At 37.3% G+C, this 21158-nt stretch overlaps 1 protein-coding gene across 1 annotated transcript in view; it reads right to left on the bottom strand.

The window, feature by feature from the left end:
• The window catches only part of UCHL3 (ubiquitin carboxyl-terminal esterase L3 (ubiquitin thiolesterase)), a 40148-nt gene that overhangs the window by 18715 nt on the left and 275 nt on the right, over positions 1-21158 (bottom strand). The window contains exons 2-6 of the mRNA XM_010185795.1: positions 20999-21010; positions 11546-11674; positions 8759-8915; positions 8291-8376; positions 7157-7204 (exon numbers count right to left, since the gene is read on the bottom strand). Of these exons, the coding sequence (XP_010184097.1) occupies positions 7157-7204; positions 8291-8376; positions 8759-8915; positions 11546-11674; positions 20999-21010 (432 nt within the window). The remainder of the gene's footprint in view (positions 1-7156; positions 7205-8290; positions 8377-8758; positions 8916-11545; positions 11675-20998; positions 21011-21158) is intronic.

Here is a 21158-nt window from a genome sequence, read left to right as displayed (position 1 = left end):
TTGAGTGTGAACTCAACCATCATCTGTCAGGATAAGCCTGTGAAAAGGCCAGTGAGCAGACACATGTCCAGAGCCTGCTGCTCGTGGTCTCGTAACTCACAGAGCTCCAGAGCAGCACTGGAGGTGTTATGGATTGGAGAAATGCAAAAAGCTTATGGCAGTGGTTGGTAGGGATGGTGGATGCAAAACTGTAGAAACATTTTGCTATTTTTACTTGTTATTTATTTCTTAGGTACTTGTTAGTTAAATTCATGAGCTGCTTTATGGGTGCGAATATCCTCTATAGCTCTGCTTCATCCGAAGAATCAGAGTTCCGTGGTACAGATTTTACGATTAAGTATAAGACCCAGCATAACAATTCAGAGCAATATTGTATCAAAACCTTGTTAGTTATTTGCTCAGTAGAGTACAGAAATCGGACTGATGCACATCTCTGAAACACGTTAAATAACAGGGCAATGCAATGACTCAAAGACTAATCAAGTATAACTTCTACAACATTTCACAGGATTCTAGTAAGTTGATTTCTACACCTTTTACTGCATAGGCTGTAAAAGAGAAAGTAACTAACATTTTTAGACAACATCCTTGCCTTTACAGGAGAGATTACATGCTTGTTCTGTAATGCTAAGCTAAAAAAAAACCATATTGGAAACAGTTGCATAATTGATTTTATATTCTCCTGAGATGTAAACGCTTCTTTACAAGACTATGGATTATTCAGAAGCAACACTGAGGAATATGTGCTACTAAAGAAAAAAAAAATCCCACCATATGTTCTTGGCAGCAGCGAAAGGGAAGCTCCTTTATGTTTCTCCTCTAACAATAAACTGTAACGCCCCAGGGAGCCAGAGATCCTTGAAAGTTCAAGTTTTACAGCAGCTGAGAACAGAGCGCATTGACTCTACTCCGCTCTTGCCAACGTTAGCGACTGTTACTGTGATCAAAGTCTAACTCGGCGCATTCCAGGCAAGATTACAGCTCTCAAGGCACACCAAACAACTTTACAGACTGCAGTTGTGGTTTGAGTTAAGGAAGAAATCAAGCTGTGGTAGCTTTTTTAGTGGCTGCCGACTTCAGTCCATGTTAAAAATATTCCCAATGATACTTGTGAAAAAAAAGTGCATCTAAGTATACCTACTGATGCACACAAGTATTTCAGTTTTTTGTGAACATTTGAAGCCAGTTCTTACTTGTGACTTCTATATTAACATGGTCAAAACACCAATTTTTTTTTTCAAAGGCTATTTTTTCCACTATCAGTCACCACAGTGTACACAGTTCTGGCCTCATTTAGCCCAACATGCAGGTCTAGTAGCCAAAGCTGTCAGTTGGTAAATAGATGTATGAAAGTGTACTAATAAAAAGAAAAACCTACCACCAAACAAAAAAAACCCAAACCAAACGGGATGAGTTACAGAACCAAAGGTAGTATTTTCTGTGCTCCCAGAAATAGCTGATATATTAAATATTCCCGTTCTGTTTTCTTCTCTCTTCCGTAATAACTAGTAACTAAAACACTATAGGTTAAACTCCATTTAAGGAAGATACAGAGAAAAAAACAGGAATTAGAGAGTTCGTAATTTTCTCCTACAAATTCAGGCCGTGAACAAAATCAAAAGCTCTTACTATTCTCTAACCAATATCTAAAACAGGTATTTCAAGTGGCCATTTCACTGGTATTTATTTGCTTGATTGAAATGTTATTTTGAGCTATGCTGTAAAAACATTTAAAGAAGTAAACTTCCCAAAGACCACAAATCACATTCCACTAAGCAATAATGCATAAACCATGCTAAAACTCCCTTGTCCAAAAAAATTCAGACCTCAAACACAGAAGTGGTTCCATATGCCACAAGTGCCACAAGACATAATGAAAAGTTCGCTCTATCATTTGAACTTTATGACAAAAAGTGATACAGAAAGCCATGTGTCAGCAGTTAGCGATACCTTGGTGTTGCACAAGCAGATTGCCAATTATTCAACACCACAACTGTTTTGGTATTTGCTGTCCCCAGCAGCAACAGCTGATCTAAACCTAAATCTAAATCTACTCTGTTAAAGCCCTCTCCCCTCTTCCCAGGGGCGTGCTTCTACCGCTCCTGTGCCAGCATTCACTCTTACAAGGCTACAGGATGAGCTGCTTCAGGAAGCTGTTTGGGAAGCTGATGGATGACACAAGATATTGTGGGTAACCTGACAATCCAGAATGATTTCAACAGCCACAGCCACGCACAGCTGGCTACAGCTTCAGATACCATTACCAGAATAGTATTTGAACAAGAGTTAATCGTGTCAAAGCTTTCAGAAATGCAGAAATTTAATACAGATTATACTCCAGATCTAATTCCTTGACTAAAGGCCAATGAATCATTTTAGAAATACTTTATGTGGTATAGCTTGCCGTTTTCCTTACTGCGGAATTGAGCTGTAATGAAGCATAGTTGCAAAGCGGTGGACATGAATATCAGTAACACAAGAAAAGAACAAAAATATCTTCCTACTCTCATTATTACATTCACATATTAAAGAGATCATTTATTTCAAGAATCAGTGCAGATTATATTTTCTACCTGCAATACCTTCCCTCAAGCTACCATAGCATATCATTGTTTCATTAAACAATTACTACTGGTTTATTACTATAACAGTGTGCCTTTGCATTTTCCTCCTTTCCTACTCACTCAAATCTATAGAGTAACTTTTATTATTAACAAAAATGATTAGGTAGTATACAAGGTAAGTTTCTTCCCCAGCTTCAAATTCAAAAGGGCTATTTGCTCTGCAAAGGACTCTGGACCTGTAGGTCTTCCTTATGTAATGGCATGTTTTCCTATTTTCAAAAACCTCTCCCTTCAGATTTTCTGATCTGTTACTTGAAAATAGTTACTATGATTGTTTTGTAAGACAGCAACCCTAGATAGTAACAGTAAAAAGTTAGATATGAACCTAATCCACATCAGTTTTATTTACTGCTACTTTTCCTCCCTCAGATTTTGCCATAACTTATTCACTAGTGGTAACTGTAGATTAGACAGCTAATGAGGATGATGCTCCAGCATCCACAAACTGTATGGTTTTGGTTTTGTTGGGCTTTTTTCATAAGAGGGTATCAGAAATGTTAAGATGGGCGGTAATACAGAGTTTCAGCAGTTCATGAAGTCCTGAAGGACTCACAGAAAGAAAAAAAAATGCAAAACAAAACCAAAACACCTCAAACACTGCTCAGTACAAAGCAGCAATAGAAGGATCAGCTTAGAAGTATGTGCAGTTCTGTAGAGAAGCAGGTTATATTTTCCACATCTTCAGAAACCCTAGATACTACAAACAGAAGTATATGATCAGCAGAAGACTCAGAAAGAATAAAGAGGATCTTGAGTAGTTGGCAACTATTGTAGTCTCAGCAGCAGCCGCCTTTCAGGAGCTGTAACAGACAGGAGAGCGAGCTGGATCCATGAAGCTGTGTGGTAAAGACATAGAGCTCTTTTTTTTGGCAGCTTTGGACATGAAATACCTGACACTTGAGAAAGTGTAAGCTTCAGCAGCATAAAGTTTACAGAAAGACTTGTTACCAGAGTCCTACAATAATTGACCTCATTATGGTACTGGAACATGGGACCAGAACCAAACCACCCTCGAAACCCTTGAACCACCACACTTCTCCTGTGGAATCCTTTCCAGATCTCACCGTTTGCTACTACAGTGATTTTAAACAGACCTACATCTTATTTGATTTTATTTAATTTTTTTTTTTTAAAAAGAAGTACCCAGAGGACTGCTTTATCTATTTATTTGCTTTACTGTAGCAAAAAAAGCAAGCTATGGAACCACAGAATCCAGAAGTCTTAACACAGGACTTGAATAAAACCTGGTCCAAAACCTGACCTGAAGGAGAAGCCCAAATCCTTTTAATTTGCAAACCTGAAATGAATTTGCAAAATGAAAATTGCTTAACTGTTCTTAAAATTTAATCTCTTTGAGACTAAAAGTATCTATTTTTAAGAAAATATTTAGGAAATTTAATAAAAATTCAGTAAATACTAAAAACCTCATGTATTTTAATACAAAAAACCTCCCCAAAATACTCAGGTCTAATCCAGTCTATAGATGGCCTGCAAAAGTTGTAAATGCAAAACCAAAAGTTAAATAAAATGGCTAGGAACACAGCCTTCTGTTTGTTTGGTTTTAAATGAGGCAAATGAATCACAGCTATCAAACTTGGGAAGCCTGCTAAAGCACCCAGCAAGGCAGAACACTCTTCAGCTCTCAGCTCCAATCCCTTTGCTTAGTAATTCATCTGAATAGATCACAGAATAATGATAAATCCCAGAAGCAAACTGATCACTGTAACTCTTCCAGCAATCACTAACTGGAATGCAGAATCTAGCAGTCCACTAATACTAAAGTTGTACAAGTAATATCTTGTCAAATACTTTTCTTTTTTCAAATAGAACTCTTTTTCAAAACATAGGAAATTAAAAACATATCTGATTACAGATTTTCCTAAAACAGAAACAAACCATACCCATCAGACTACACAAATAGATGGAATCCACAGATACTAGAAAGACAGCATTGCTTTACTCTACTACTTCTAATATCTTATTTCTATATGGACTTGCTTTATCTCAAGGTTTGAAGTACTCACATACATGAAACAGAATCAAAAGCAGAAAATCCACTAGCATATTGTAAAAAATCAAGTAGCCACCGAGATAATAAAAATCTTCTGACAGCTTAGCAAGACTGTCAGGAGCACTCATCAAATAAAGGCTTTACTTAGAAGTATTAAAGGATGAATCTTGAAGTATTTGAAAAATCAGAACCCAGGAAAAAAAAGGTTATTCTCAGAAGAGAACTTGTCTGTATTTGCTATTTTTAAGCCTTCTACAGCTCAAGTTTCCAGAAAAAAATTACTTTTATCTCAATGGTTTGATGGTGTGCTTTGCATGGTGGAAGAACAGAAGATAAGCCTAAAGCAGTTACAAAGCTTCTTAACCAAACCAGCATAGCTCTCTGCCACGCATCCCACTTCTGGAAGTTATTCTGTCTAACACAGTTCAGCTTAAGCAACATTTTCAGAAGAAATCAAGTGGACAGTAACATGCAATACCTATCTAAGGGAAAGAACTACCCACAGAGCAGGCTGTTCTTAGGAAGCACACAGACCAAGCTAATCATCCTAAAAGAGCAGGCCTACATGTTTTCTCAGTCTTTAATTCTGTAGGAGAGCTGGAAAGGACTTTTTGCTCACAAAGGTACCGCACTTACTATTGTTAAGCAACTACATAAGGCACTTTATTTAAAGGAAAGATTTCTAGGCAAAATGCCCTGGCTATTTGTGGCTATAATCAAAACCCAGCAGAGTCATAGGAAGGCAAACACGTTCTTTTCCAGTGCTCTGAAATGAAGTTTAAATTCCCAAGAAAGTAATCCTAACAATAACGGATAGGCAGGAGGAATGAGATTCTCCTCTCGTGCTCCAAAGTTGATAGAAATTATCATCTTGCCCTGCAGGACCAGTAAACATCCCTTTATGACCTGCAGATGCTAACTACAGCATCTTCACAGGCATCCTGTTCATCAGTCACTTCACCACTACATGGAGAGGTAAACGGCAACATTTAAAATGTACCATTGGAAGGAAAAAGAGTAGGAGATTAACTCACTCCGACCCTCAGTTACACTTCTCAGCATATTCACGTTCCAGGTTTTGTCTTGCTTAAAAGGAATGGTACTTAAAAGTAAAGCAAATCCTCCTGTACAGATGGAAGGGAAGGCCTTGCTGCCAATTTAACTACACTATGGTAGGACAGGATCTTCAGGCAATTGGATGTTCCAGTAAGGTAACTTGTTTATTTCTTCCCTCCTTGGGTGGTGGATCAGAACTATTCTGAAAAATGGTCCACGGGCATGTATTCAGCCATTGTACTATTTCAACTTTGGAAATGGAAAGACAGGAAAAAGTTATTTTATCAGTGTAAGAAATACTCATATTGAGTTACTCCCAGATTCAGTTATACAAAATGGAACAATAAGTATTTGGCAAGGAAACTACGTATTCAAATATCTGTGTGTAGACATGGTTGCTGAGACAATCTTGCACATTTTTATTACGAAAAAGTCTTCATCTTTCCACACAATTACTAATCTTTTGTACTGCGGTTATCTTGATCAGGAAACAAACAGATTTGTGGAAGTACAAGAAGTCAACCATCCCTTATTAGGAGATTCCATCATCACTTCAATGCTTCCTGAATCTTTACAAAGACCCTCAGGAACTACATAGCTTGTGAATTTTATTTCCCAACCATTCCATAAACCATTTCCTGTGTGAATGTCAAAATACATCAAAACAACTAAAGAAGTTTTTCTCTTTCATTAGGACCTTAGAGAAAGATTCGTTCTTCAGCAACTTGTGGGAATATTCTCCATAGCCTCTCTCTTACTGAGCTTCCCAAGAATATTTAGAAAAGGACTTATCTGCAAAGAAAACAGACCTTTTTTTCAAGTCCTCACTTAGAAAAGGAAGAGAAATATGAATTTGTTCTGATGTTTCTTCTTGAAATACTGAACCTTCATTAATTTAAAGAAAGAGAGAAGAAGAAAGAGTGGTGGGGTTTTTTCAAAGAAAGTATCACAAAGATGAGTATCTATAATAGAAATGGTTAAAACAGTTCTCTATTTTCATTTCCAGATGGTGGGGCAAGGGGGAGCAGAAAAGACTGCCTGGCTTCCTCCTGCACTGTTTAGAAGACACTACATAAGCCACAGCAAATGTTTGTTCCACTTGTACGAATACTATGGATCTTACAGTCTCAGCTACAAGTTTGCAACACCAAAACCTCAGCTTTCATTAAAAATACTATTACTGCCTGTTTTACTCTGGGAAAAAAAGACTGAAAAGACATGTTATACAAAATCTTAAAAAAAACCCAAACAAAGAAAAAGACCAAGCCAGCTTAAAGTTTGGCTCCCCCTTTATCAACAATGCCACTTCATTTTGTGCCCCGATTTTTGACTAAATGACACAATACTGCAAATCAAGCAATAACCTCCATTTCACTGAAAACCTTTAATATATGATTGTTTTCATTTCAATTATATTCAACTCAAAGTAGTTATTAACAAAGGGCTTTTTTTAAAAAATCAATACCTCAGTCTGACCTTCATGGGCACTGGATTCATGAGTGACACGAATAGCCTAAAAATAAAACAAATTTCAATCAGACTTTAAATGAGACACTTGCAGTGTTTTAAGAATCACTGTATACTTTTCATTTTATCACATACCACAGATATAACTATTTTTGTTCAGTCCTTGTCATAAATAAACAAAAATAATAAACTCTACTTTCAAGGATCTTGGGATACCAGTACTTCAGTTTCATCATAGTCAATTCAAAAATCAAATATGTAACACACCAAAACCACTTTTACACACCAAAAACATTACGAGGAAGTGTTTTTGTTGTATATCACTTCAGATAGAAGCTCTGATCAGACATCTTGTGTCCAAGATTTTTACAGAAAATGTCACTGAATCTCTACTGTTTCTGTTTACTACTTCCCTCAGCCACATACTGACACCCTTATTCCTGAGGGCTTCACAATAAGCTTATATTGAACTCAGACTTGGACATCATCAAGGTTTTCACTTTGAGAGAGGATCATCACTAGCACCAGGAGCAACAGCACATTCTCCCCTTCCACCACTGGCCAGATGTTTCTGCAGCATCCTTTTCAAAGGGGACTAACGCTCTGGTTAACCACACTATCAGCGAGCTCATCTAATTCTTTGGAGTAGTGGAGGAAAGTGATTTTATAGTTCAGCTAAATCAGCTCTTTATGTGCCCCAAACTGCTAGAGCCAACGAGAAATGCCTAGAAGGCACCAATGAAAGAAGGCAGCAGAATAACCCTCCTCTTTCAGCAATAAACTCAGATCAGCTTAAATTGGCCGTTAAACTAGATCCTGAACCCACCAAAAAGATTATGCACACGTTTCTCATCCATTCAAAGGAACTTTAAACTAAGCCAGTGAATTAATATGGGTGAGGAAAGCTGACAAAATCCATTCTGCTGACTGAGCTATGGGCAGGCAGAAATGCTTTAAACTTCCAAAGCAGCATTTTTTTTTTAGTAACTGTCTGATCACAAGACAGACAATCTTTTACATGTAAAATTGAATTGTTTAAGTGCTTCACTGGATCAAGCCCTAAGGACAGCACCTGCTCATGCAAATAACTATTAAACCATTTTAAATAAAAGCAAAACCACATGATACTAACTTCATAAGTTTCTAGATATTTGGCCCTCTCTTCAGGAGTCATGGATAATGAATCTTCTAGGAACTTTTTCAGTGAAGAATCAGTTTCTTAAAAAGAATTAAAAAAAGACATAGTTAGAGTCATGCTTCAACTCCAGCATCACTCAAAGCTTACAGAATGCTTATATCCAAGGAAAGATTTAAAGATATAATTACATCCTATCTTTATGACACTGAAGGCTGACTGCAAGAGGAATTGCCACCTGCTGCAGTTCACAATGTTTTAAGTGCTTTAGTTTGTGGATTAGTATGAAATACTGTTTTTATAATTATAGGTAGAAATGCTCTTTGAATAGAGGTCATTCTTTATGAATGGTTATATTCTGAGAAAATAGTACAAAACCTATCCTTCTCTCCATGCCTCCCCACAGTTAAGGGAAAAAAGGGAAAAGTCAACAAAAAAATCCCCAACCGACCAAGAAAAACTTACCAAAGTTCATTTTATCTCTGTTGTTTGCAATAGCATGAATTAGCCCAATTGTTCCACAAGCATTGTTAATGGTCTGCTTCATGAAATACACCGAGGATTTGACATCCTGCCCCTTCGATTTTATCCTCTCTTCTTCTTCTGTTCTGAAGGTTTCATACTAGAAGGAAGGTTACAGACATTTCACAAAAAGATACTAGTTACATTATCCAAGCAAATTTAATTTTAAAAAGCAGATACCTAATAAAACTGAAAACCCAACTTGTAATTTGAAACACTTAACACGTGCAGTCCCACTCACTCAATGAACTTGAGCTGAACAACTTACTCAACATATATAAACCTACTCAACTGAACAGCTCTGTACCATTTCTTAAACCAATGCCTTTTCACTATTCAAAAAACAGTCACATCTAAAATATAATTCTGAATATGAGTCATTTAACATTATTTTAAAATGTTCAAAATATTTCCTTGATCTTTCTTCAACCTTTGCCTCTTTTACTAGCTGCTTTTGCAGACAAAAAATACTGAAGTAGATGGGCTTTATATGTAAGTATGACACAAATAAATTTTGAATACTAAATGTTATCAAGGAACTCCTCCTGAAAACCCATGAGAAATTCCTCTCAGACTCCACATACCATTAGCGACAAACAGAAACAAGATTATTTTCTAGCATCATGATTCCACGCTTGCAGCTTCTACAAGTGTTCTGAATGATCTCAGTAATAGCAAAAGCAATTACAAAGCATTTTAATTTTTTATTTTAATAAAATAGCATTAATTGAGAAAAAAAAATTTCATAGAGCATTATCGGTCAACAGTTCAGATTAGAGAAGGTAAACAATATAGCTGCCACTCACTCCCTGCCAACCAAAATAAAACTCCATGGCAAAAATAAATATTTAAATATTGAGAATACTGAAAATACAATTTTGAGCAAGGGTTAGACCAGATCACCTCAAGAGGTCCCTCCTAACCCAAGCTATCCCAGGATATGCATTCATTGGACAGTGTCCAACGCTCACAGTATTCGCTCTGTCTAGACCTACAATGCAGACTAAAAAAGTCATTGACCTTAAACTGGACAATAACTGGATTATCTGTATGCTAATGACAGTATCTTGCCCTACAGCAACTTCGAGCAAATTGATATATAGGAAACCTGAAAGGAAGGAAGAACAAAGATACGATAGAAAAATGTTTACAAAGGCAGCAAAAATAATTAAGAGAGACACTTTCACAAATGTAGACACGGCCAAGAAACATAAATAAATAATAGATTAAATAAAGATGGAATATAACAGGTAATATTGAAAGGGATATTGAGGAGGAGAATACTACTCCAGAAATACAAAGTAATGCTCAAGACTCTTGTGGAGTTCACACTGAACACCAAAAACACTTCACATGAAAGATTCAGCCTGTGCGCACAGTCTAAACAGCTGATGGAAACACTTGTGTCCTATATGTTTCTGAAGAATTAACACACTGGAGAAAATCTCTTATATTTAGCCACTGGTCAAATTTGATTGATTGATGCAAGAGCGCACATGCTGCTTCTCTGGTTCTGTTAGTCATCTCCTTCTTCAGAGTGAAATCAGATACAGCTTCTGGAAGAAGGGGAAGGCTGTCCTTTCCCATGGGATGACACTCCCATAGCGTTATCCAAGAAAGGAAGTTCTTGGGCAGGCAGGGAAGCAAATGAAAAGTGACAGTCATAGCTCAAACAGCCAGACAGAAGCCACAGCGCACAGAAAACAATGCCTCAGAGGTGACAGAAAGGAAGTTTCCTGTATGTAGAGGTAAGGACAGTTAAGAGTTTGCTTAAATACAAAACCAACAAGGTGGCTGAAATCAAGCCTCAAAATGATTGCTTGCCTAGATGTTTTGGAGAAACTGAGAATGCAAAGGTTTACAAGACCTAATGAGTATGAGGACTGACCTTCTCTCTCTTTAAACAGGTTTTGTTATAGAAGTTGAGCTTTAATACCTAACTGCTTTGTCCTTATAAATCACATGTTCATTATGAGAGACGCATTAAAAGGAAGAAGTTTGGGCATATTCACCTCGAACTTTTTGGCTGACCTTACTACAATCACATAATACTTTTATAAATTGAAAGATCAGTATGAATCACACACTTCAACCTTCATAACATTTGATGGAGAGATGCAAGATGGACGTCTTCTCTGTGTAGAAACATATGATAACACTAAATAAGCAGACTTCAAGATTTAACCAAATAAAGTACTTCAAAGTCTAACATCGAGGAAGAACAGGGGAAATTCGCTTTAATTTTAGATATATGTCCCACCTGTCCAAGAAGCAAGCACCATATTGGTACTGATGACTAAAACTGAAAGTGAACTGAAGTTGGGTCACTGCAACAGTACAAAAACCCAAGAAGTAGTTGCATTTAATACAGTTCTACAGCCTACTTCTTATTTTGCTTATGCTGTTCTAGCTTTCTGCTAAAAGTAGCAGAACTGTGCCATTTCACAGTACGTATTTTTTTTAAAAAGCCTTAAATCGTCTGCAATAGACAAAAGCGAGGCATATTTCTCTGAGCTTCTACATGAGCTTTTCCTACTCCAACTGGAAAAGAAATTGGAAACATACATGTAAAGTTATCAAAATAAGGTTCTGAAGGACACATTTTGTCTCTTGAATAAGGTTTGAGTCTCATCTTGATCCTATTATGACAACAAAGTACAAGATTCAAACTGTTCATTCCCATTTTGTTTACAATAAAAGTGATTTGCTGATTATCAAATAAACATTTACCTTTTCCGTTATTGGAAAGAGAAGTAGCACTGCACAGACAGGTCTTGGCACCATGCTAAGCAGTTCTGGTTCCATACCATAAACATCTACAAACTGCCAGTCAGGATGAATACCTAACTGTTTGAGAAACTGCAAAAGAAAAAAATAATATAATATTAAATAAGCACACTCATACATCTATCTTTTTAGAAGCAGAACAGAATATTTACATTGCAACAACCCATACTTCCCAAAACTTGAGAATGAATGAGATTAAAGCTATAATAAATAAGGTTGAATAAATTGTAGAGCTAAAACAAGACACAAAATGCCCATCTTTTATGTATTTAAATAGCTTTTCTGAAAGGGAAGTGAAAACATTCACTTCGAATGTTTGAAATATTTGAAAAATTTGTGTTATCAGAGTCGAGAAGAACCTGACTGAATTCAGAAACTATTGTAAATAGACACACACTGACCATTTATAAGAAAAAGCTAATTGCACACTGTGGCATACACAAATCCTGTTTGGAAACACTACTTCTACTTGTAAAAGAAATACATTTTGGACAAAAACTTAAGATGTGGGAATCCCATGTATTTTCCAGAATGAGAACATTTCACAAGTTACTGTATTTCTGCTGGAAAGACCATATTCTATAGGAAAATCCTATCCAGTCACCTGGGGCTCTCAAGTTTAAAATAAGGAAAGTCTGCTGATAAACAGCTGCAAATTCAAATGCCTGAAAAAACAGGCAGCAAGTAATAGTCCTCTACCCTCCATAAAGGGAAAACCATGAACTCCTAAAGCATTTTTTAGACAGCTTTTAACAAAAAAACCCAAAACAACTCTGCAGCTCCCAATATCGTTCCCAAAAGTGGTTCTGTAGAAGACGAGAGTAATTTGCCCATTATCTTTCTTAGAGGGAGAAGACTGCTTTAAAAGCTTCATCATACTTCCCTCCTGCCCAACTCTATTTGAGGAAATACATTTTATTGATACATTTGCAGTAAAGATGTTTAAGATAAACCAAAATGAAACGCATAAATGACTTGCTCTCCTTTCCATAATTCACCTCCTGAACAGGTTTACATGTAAACACAAACAAAAATACAGGTAACAGTTATTTCACATCTGAGTAGAGTCATATCTACCACAGGTGTAACTAAGAAATACCTAAAATGAATGTTTTATTAAAACAAAACACAAGAACATACAATGAATTACGAGTGTCTTTGTCTAACATAAGATCCCTTCAAATACCAACTTCAACTTGTACTGGACAAGAAGCAGGGTGGTTGTCTTTCAGGAGACACAGCCAAGAAGGTGACTCAATATTTAGAGATGTAAAGGAGACAGTTTATACAAAAGCTGAATGTACAGACAATGAGTATTTATAAAGAGAAAGAAAGATTTTTACAAATAACCCTTAGGAATATCTTCTACAAGGGGGCAAAACCATAGAAAACAACACACAAATTTGAGTTCATTAAGAGAATGAAGCTGCAGTTTGCAGTGAGTGTTTTGATGGGGGAAAAATGCACTATACCATTTTAACTGCATTATTCTCTTTCCATTTTACACTGCAAGACATGAAAAAAAAAACCAAGGGCAACTAAAAGCAATTTAATATTGAAAAAAGCATAAAGATAATATTGGAAAAATCAATACGACTTTCTGTGTATCTGCAGCAATAACCTGTACCATTCACAAAGCTAGGTCAGTATTTGATTCTGGCTGCCATATAAAATATGGAATTTTAATTTCATAAAGCCATTTTTTTTTTCATTACACTACCTACTAATAATGAAAAACATAGATTGATCATAAATACAAAGACAAAAAGGGGGAAAATAAACTGTCTTTACCAAGCTCTTAGGGGAAATTTTGTTCCTTTATGTAGAGGTTTGTGGGACTGGGCACAAGTCACAATTAAGGCTTTGCAAAACCTACCATTTTTCACAAGTTTTAAAAAAAACAAGGTAGTTTTGATGTACTACAAGAAAATGCACTCAGAAGATTACTTATGCAATACACCAAGCTCTTTTAGTTCTGTACCACCTCTGTGTCTTGCCAAGATTGGGGAAGGCGGCCAAATTATTATTTTTTAATTATAATGGGGGAAAAGGGCAAGTGTTAAGTATTTACCAGCTGACGGAACAGAAGACAGTGTTCTGGACTCCTGTTCTAACCCTCTATTTTGCAACAGTAATAACCACTTTGTGAATAACACAAAAAACCCACCACATTCCAAAAAGGAAGGGAGTGCATGTATTGGTGCATTAAAACATTATTTGTACTTCTAGTACTTTTCTTATGAAGCCAAGGACTACTCTTTCCATCATTTTTCTATCTGCTGTTATTCAGAAATGTTGGAAAAGTAATGCAACTGAAAAAATATAATTTATTGTTTTGCAAGATCACATGAAATAAGCATACAAAAACCTAAAAGAAAAATAACATCTACCTAAAAAAAGACCCCACAGCCAGAAGAGGCAATGCTGGAAGGATCACATTAAGCTAGTGGACAAATAAGTGATTTGGGTTCTCTGGTCCTGTTCTACATTACTAGGGAAAAAAACCACAACCCAAGCAAACAACACAAATAAACAAATAAAAAAAAAATCCATATCAAAATGTTCCCTAAACCCAAGGATAGCTACTCCAGCTCCTGAAGGAAACATTCATAACTATAACTCCATAGACATAGAGTGACATGTTACCATACTGCCTAGAAACTTTACAATCTAAGAAATCGGAAGTTTCAGTATGCAGTGAGACTGATGACTTGAAGTGATGGTCAGCACTACAGAGAAACAGCAAAAGCATGGGCTGAGTATGACAGGAAGCAATCTTAACACACAAGCAGCCTAACTTTATCGTAGAATCATAAAAATAAAATAAAAAAGGGGAAGGGGGGATGCGAAACAGGCCTTATCTTTTAACATGGACCTTATCTTTTAACATGGACCTTATCTTTTAACATGGAGACATGCAAAGAAAGAAAAAAACAAGGTTCAATCCATGACACAGCCACATAAGTAATCTTTTGCAACTGTGTTCTGAATGGATAAAAGCAAAGCAAGACTGTATTTAGCAAGGTCAGGGAGAAGAAAGCTCATAGGAATAAAAAGTTCTTAGGAACCAGGGAAAGTTCTTCAGAGGGACAAAAACCCACATTAGATGCGACACAGGAAGGTCAGAAAAAGAGGTCACAAGCAACAGCTTCGGTTGGAAAAGGTCAACCACTGCACTGATCCAGCTCTAGTAAGTCCACCACTAAACCATGTCCCTAAGCACCACATGTACTTGTCTTTAAACACCTCCAGGGATGGTGACTCAACCACCTCCCTGGGCAGTCCTTGACAACTCTTACAGTAAAGAAATTCTTCCTCATATCCAATCTAAACCTCCCCTGGTGCAACTTGAGGCCATTACCCCTTGTCCTGTCACTAGCTACTAGGGAGGAGAAACCAACCTTCATCTCACTACAACCTCCTTTTCAGAGGGTGATAAGGTCTCCCCTGCACCTCCTTTTCTTCAGACTAAACAACCCCAGTTCCCTCAGCCGCTCCTCCTAAGACTTGTGCTCTAAACCCTACACCAGCTTCATTGCCCTTCTCTAGACACACTCCAGTGCCTCAATGTCCTTCTTGTAGTAAGGGGCTCAAAACTGAACACAGTACTTGAGGTGTGACCTCAGTGGTGCCGAGTACAGAGGCACAGTCAATTCCCTACTCCTGCTGGCCCTGCTATTCCTGATACAAGCCAGGATGCTGTTGGCCTTCTTGGCCACCTGGGCACATTCCTGGCTCATATACAGCCAACTGTCAATCAACACCTCCAGGTCCTTGTCCTCTGGGCAGCTTTCCAGCCACTCCTCCCCAAGCCTGTAGCGCTGCATGGGGTTGTTAAGACCCAAGTGCAGGACCCTGCTCTTGGCCTTGTTGAACTCCGTGCAATTGGCCTCAGTCCACCATGGGAAATGGTGTCAAAGGCTTTACTAAAGCCCAGGTAGACAACCACAGAGCCTTCCTCTCATCCACCAAGCAGGTCACCTTGTCACAGAAGATCAGGTTAGTCAAGCAGGACCTGCCCTTCCTGAGCCCTTGCTGACTGGGCCTAATCACCCAGTTGTCCTGCATGTCCCACATGATGGACACCTTAGTAATAACTAAATTAAACCTCTTTTTTTCCCCTCCCTCAATCTTTTCCTAGGCCAGTCAAAGATGCTGGTACAGTTATGCACCAAGAATTGAAGCAACCACTTCCTCACTGACAAAAGCATTCCTGTTTTAGGACAGCAGGCAGTTCTGTACGCTTTTTACACAATGTCATTCATACCAACTGTTAGGCATTGAAAATAGCACAGAGCAGTTGTCTTTAATACATGATTCTGCTCTGAAGCACACTGGCTACCTTTAAGGTTCATTACATTTATTTAATTAAAAAAAGAACAGTTCATGCTTATTTAGTTATGTTTAAAGAGTCTCAAAAGCAGAGCTGAAACCCAGTGGACAAAGGCAACCTCGCAACATCTTGATCTAGGCGACTTGACTTCAGCAGTTTGAAATAGTCCTTCTGCCAACACAGTCACACAGCCAGTAGGAAGTTTTGATTTATGGGGCTGATGGAGATGTGGGAAGGGTAAGTGGGGTAAGAAAAAGTAAGAGCACAACTTATTTTAATAGAAAAATGAGGTAAAATAAGAAAAATAGGTAGTTAATGCACAATTTTAAATATTATCTGAAGCAGCAATGTTCTTTTCCACTTTGTCACTTGCATGTAAAAGTGAAGTGAGGATAAGCAGTGAAACTAAATGGGCTTTTGAAATTTAGGTGCAATTAAAGTTGAATGGCATTTGCAAATACGTGAAGAACGTCATATTCTAAATACTAAGGCATCATAACTCAAGATCAAGTTTTCCACATTTTACTGTGGTATTTGTATGCAAGTTGGAAACACAAAAACATAGAACTGGCAAAATGCACAAACATTTCCAAACACTGAGATGCAGAAGTCAAAGAGCTTTTTGTGAGAAGGACCAACTGTTGTAATGCTCTGCTAAATGCAAATGCAAACTAAGACACCAACAGAGTCTACATTTTATTGTACTTCTGCTCAGTGGATTAAAGCATCGCTGTATCACAACAAAACCACAGTTAAGACTTTCTTCTGCAAAAACAAAACATGCCTATGGCTCTAGGAAACCGGAAAGATCACATCTAAATAAACCAGTTAAAACAATCAATATTTTCTATCTTTTTCATTAAAGCACAAGAATTTTTGGTGCTTTGTTAAAGTGAAGCTAATCTTTTTCCCCTATAAAGTAGTAAGACATTGCATAAAATAGGGCTGATGGAATGATCACCAAGAGAAAAAAAAAGCCAAACAAACAGAAGAACACTTCTATTACAATTTATATAAATACACCAATGGTTGTATTCAGCTCTTTAAGTATCAAATTCTTACTAAACTAATCCATAATACAAATATGAAAGCACATCGTTTTGCTTTCAAATCTTTATACATAATTTCTAGAGGTGTATTACAAAAAAGCTATTTTGTAAGTGAAATTCTAGAAATAAGGGAACCACCCAATTAAATAAAGTATTTTTTTGTTTGAGCATTTTAAGGATATATTTCTTAATTATTTCATTATTACATTTATGGAATTAAAATTAAGAGATCATTGTTCAATAAATTTTAGAGAAGGCATCTTTCAGACCATTAATCAAAATGACTGATGGGACACAACAGCAGCAGCTGTAGAAACTTTAGTTCTATGGAGCAGGGCAAAAGACATTCCAGAAGCAAATGCATGATTGTGACTTACATGAGGTGATTCTTCTTCTTTACCAACTACTCCTTGCTTAGAATGGCCACAGTATGGTCATGCTCAAACAAGAGATGCTCAATAATAATAAGCCTACTCAGGAAATACAAGATTTATTACAAATCTTAATATCCTCAAATGCTGTATTTCAGGACCTCATCATGAAGCTCAAGGAATGCAGCCTATTTAGCATATTTTTCTTTTAACTTTTTTTCTTATTTTCAAAATTTTCAAAACTGAAGGAGCAAAAGAGACAACTGTTTGAACTTCATCAAAAATCTGAGAAATCTTACAGTCACAAAAATCTTATCCTTCCAATTGTGTTTCCTCCAGGTGTCTAAATAGCAGCATTGACTTTCAGTTAGTGTTCCTGATCTTCACAATGAGAGATATATTTTTAACATATCCATCAAGCAGTTTTGAAACTTAATACCCAGTATGCCCAGTCACTGCCATATATTTTGAACCGGGACATCACACAGGCAGCAACACAAAGCCCACAGAAAGCTGGGTTAGCCAGCATGAACCACTGTCACTTGTTTTCCACTTCGTAGCACCCCATTCACTTAAACAGTGTTCGAGACAGTAAGGGTCTCCTTGTTACAATTTTTAGTTTATTATATCATTGAAACAGAAATAAACTGTGCAAAAAAAAGAGTACAATAAAAGACCAGCTGTGACAAGTACAAATAGAGGAATGAAATACATGGTTTTGTTAGCTTTCCATTACTGAGAAATGCATGGAGACAGATCTAAGCCAATCTTTCGACTATTCGCATGAATAATGCTCTAAACCCCAAAACAAGTTACATTTCCCCCTTTGCAACACATCTACCTATTTAAGCTCAGTAAGAAGTCTATATAGCTTGAGATATTTTAAACTAGCAAAAGTCATTCACCAAGTGTTCTCACAGTGCACATCTACAATCCCTTCATATTTGTCCTTGTATTTATCTTTACCAGTCTCAACACATCCCCCTTGCTGGATCTATGGAGGGCTTTCCGGGGTACCCTCTTCAGAAAAACACACAGACCAAGTCCTGGTCTTGCACCTTCTGAGGCTACACTCATAATAACAGGCTGTTTTCCAAGCACACACACTATTCTCTGCTCATTCCACTTTGATTACAACAGAAGAGTTAAACTCCACTCCCCCACACCCCAGCTAAAAACCAAGTAAGCTTAGCTAAGCATTTTCAGAAAGACATCTCTGTTTCTTCACATCCAACAGGCTTTCACTCCAACACAGTAGCTCATATACAAATACCACCACCCAACGCACTTTGGGAATCGTGGGCACTGCCTTTGCAATGACTTTGATCAGTAGGACTTTCTTTTGGTTGTGTAACAGAGTTCAAAAAAATGGAAAGACATTTTAGGAAGAGTAAAGGTTTTTTTCCTCAAGACAATTAATCTTTGTATTTGCCCAATATCCTTAAGAAATATGTATCATAACCAGATGAAGACTGGCTGTATCTGGTTTCTGCCATTTGTTCTCTGTTTTGCAATCTTTATTGCCCCTGTGGCTTTAAAGTCGCAGCTGTTAAGGGCGTCCATGAACTAAAATTAATTTCTTTATGTAGCTGACTCTCAGTACCTTAATGGCTTAATAAGTAAATAAATAAGTAGGATCAAAGCCTGAAAATAATGCTGGAAGGTAACTGAGAACTGGCAAGTAGGCCCTATGTGGCAAGAGAAACCCAAGCCACAGCCAGCTCTCAGTCGTTTAACTCTGGACTACCTGAAGCCTGAGCTTCATAATCAAATGCAGTCAATTACTCTGTCCTTATCTGGATATAATGAAGGCATGAGCTGACATGGTCCCTTATCTTGGAAGTAAGGGTATTCATTAGAATGTGTGAGATGAAGGAAGGTAAGAGAGATCATGGGAGATCAAGAAAGATATCCACCAATACTACTTTTTAGTTTATCCATATTTGCTTGGTCGTGGGTTGCAAGCCAGGCTGAAGCAAGTTCATGATGAAGAACAATCAGCCTCTGTCTGACCTTTTCACTACAAAAATCTGTATGTTTTTTTTTTTTAAGGTGGTAGAAGAAATTAAGAAAAAGATACACAGTCAAACATCATTGGGTAAAGAGTTGGCATATCAACTCCTTTTTCTTGCTTTCTCTCTTCCATTAGTGAGGAAAGGCTCACAAGACATTCAGGAAGAAGGGTAGCATGGGTCATGTCAGGCCCCCCAGCTGAAGGTCAAAGAGAAGAAACAATTCCCTGTCATCATTAGGCACAAAGTGGAGCTTTGTAAATGCTGAATCATCAACTCTTCCTGTATCAGAGGTGGACTGACAATTCATTCTATCAGACTATAGAAGTGGAGAGGGGGGGGAAGTATTGACACAGTTAAATTAGCACTGCATGGTATGTTTAACTATGCTGACTTCTCTTTTAGAAAGATCACTGCAGAGATGTGGCTGTGGTATTCCAAGTGAGTCACTGCCACTGGAAATCTTTAAAGCTAAGAAAGATTATTCCTGCGTATCCTCACCAGCCAGTTTTTTAACCTTCAAATAATTCTAAAACATATGGACAAAGAGAGATCCTATATACACTAAGAATTTACAAATTTCTAGACTTGTATTATAACAGATATGCTTTCAGATAGAGGAAAACTTTGAAGGTATTTTGGAAAGATTTCACATACTCTCCAACTGAGAAATACCAGTTTTTCTCTATTGCCATGTGAATTTCTACCACAAAGACTGAAAGAGTCTCAAATTTGCAACTTACATTTCAAAAGTAGAGAGCACACAGTATGGTAAGAATATATCAGAAGCAAATGAACTTGCATTTAAGTGCATTTCTCTTCTAGTCACTATTTAAAAAGGCAATAAAATGACTGGTACAATAACCAAAATAGGCTAAGCATTTCTTACATCCTAATGACAGTTCTGACTACAGTCTAACACTTAAGAATCCATGCATCTTACAAGTGACTGGATTTTTTTCTGGATTTTTAAAAAGTTTGCTACCACATCTAGTAGTAACATTAACACTAACAGAAGCAGTATGTTCCAAGGACAGTCTAACACTCAAGTGAAGCAAATAAAAGACAATATAACAAAAAAACTGGGAAAAAAAAACCACTAAGAAACACATGGCTAGATGTCTGTGTAAAGACATGCATGTATTAAATGACTACCGGACTAACACAGTATGGCTACTAGAGGCACCATTTTTTTTTAATCTTAAAGAATTCTAGAATATTTTATAGAGCACAGCACAGATTATCACAAAAAAAGGCTTTCCTTGCAATTAATTCAGCAAGAGTTGAGAGAACTGACACACATTATATATAATGTTTTAATTATTAATCAATAATTAAAACCCACCTTGAAACACATCAGAGATTAGATTACCTGAATAGCCAGACCACACCTAGTCTCTTCATTTACCGTATTTAATCTCATGTAATATCTTTACATGACGCTATGTACTCAGAGGCTTCAGGAGGTGCCAGTAAGGTCCAATTCAGAAGACTCAGCGCAGATAGCCGTGGAGGAGGAGGAAGGAGTTACTCTCGTTGGAGAAACAGAAGCCTTTACTACATAAAAATGAAATCAAATAGGCCTAAAGCTGTAGAGACACTAAAGTTTACCTCAAATAAAAACTGCTTACCTGATTCGTGACCTGAAAAGCAAGCAGAAAACAAAAGGGAGTTAAGACCCCAGTTAGATCCGGGGGTTAAAGACCACCCCCGCTCCCTGCCCCCACCGGCCATTCATCAGCCCGCGAAGCGGAGCCCGGAACGGCCCCGCACCCTCTGCCCTCCGCCATC

This window comes from Mesitornis unicolor, unplaced genomic scaffold (assembly GCF_000695765.1).
Source record: "Mesitornis unicolor isolate BGI_N332 unplaced genomic scaffold, ASM69576v1 scaffold46, whole genome shotgun sequence".
In the NCBI taxonomy this organism is placed as follows: Eukaryota; Metazoa; Chordata; class Aves; order Mesitornithiformes; family Mesitornithidae; genus Mesitornis; species Mesitornis unicolor.
The sequence above is the reverse complement of the archived record's forward strand: the minus strand, read 5'-3'. Positions and strand labels throughout refer to the sequence as shown.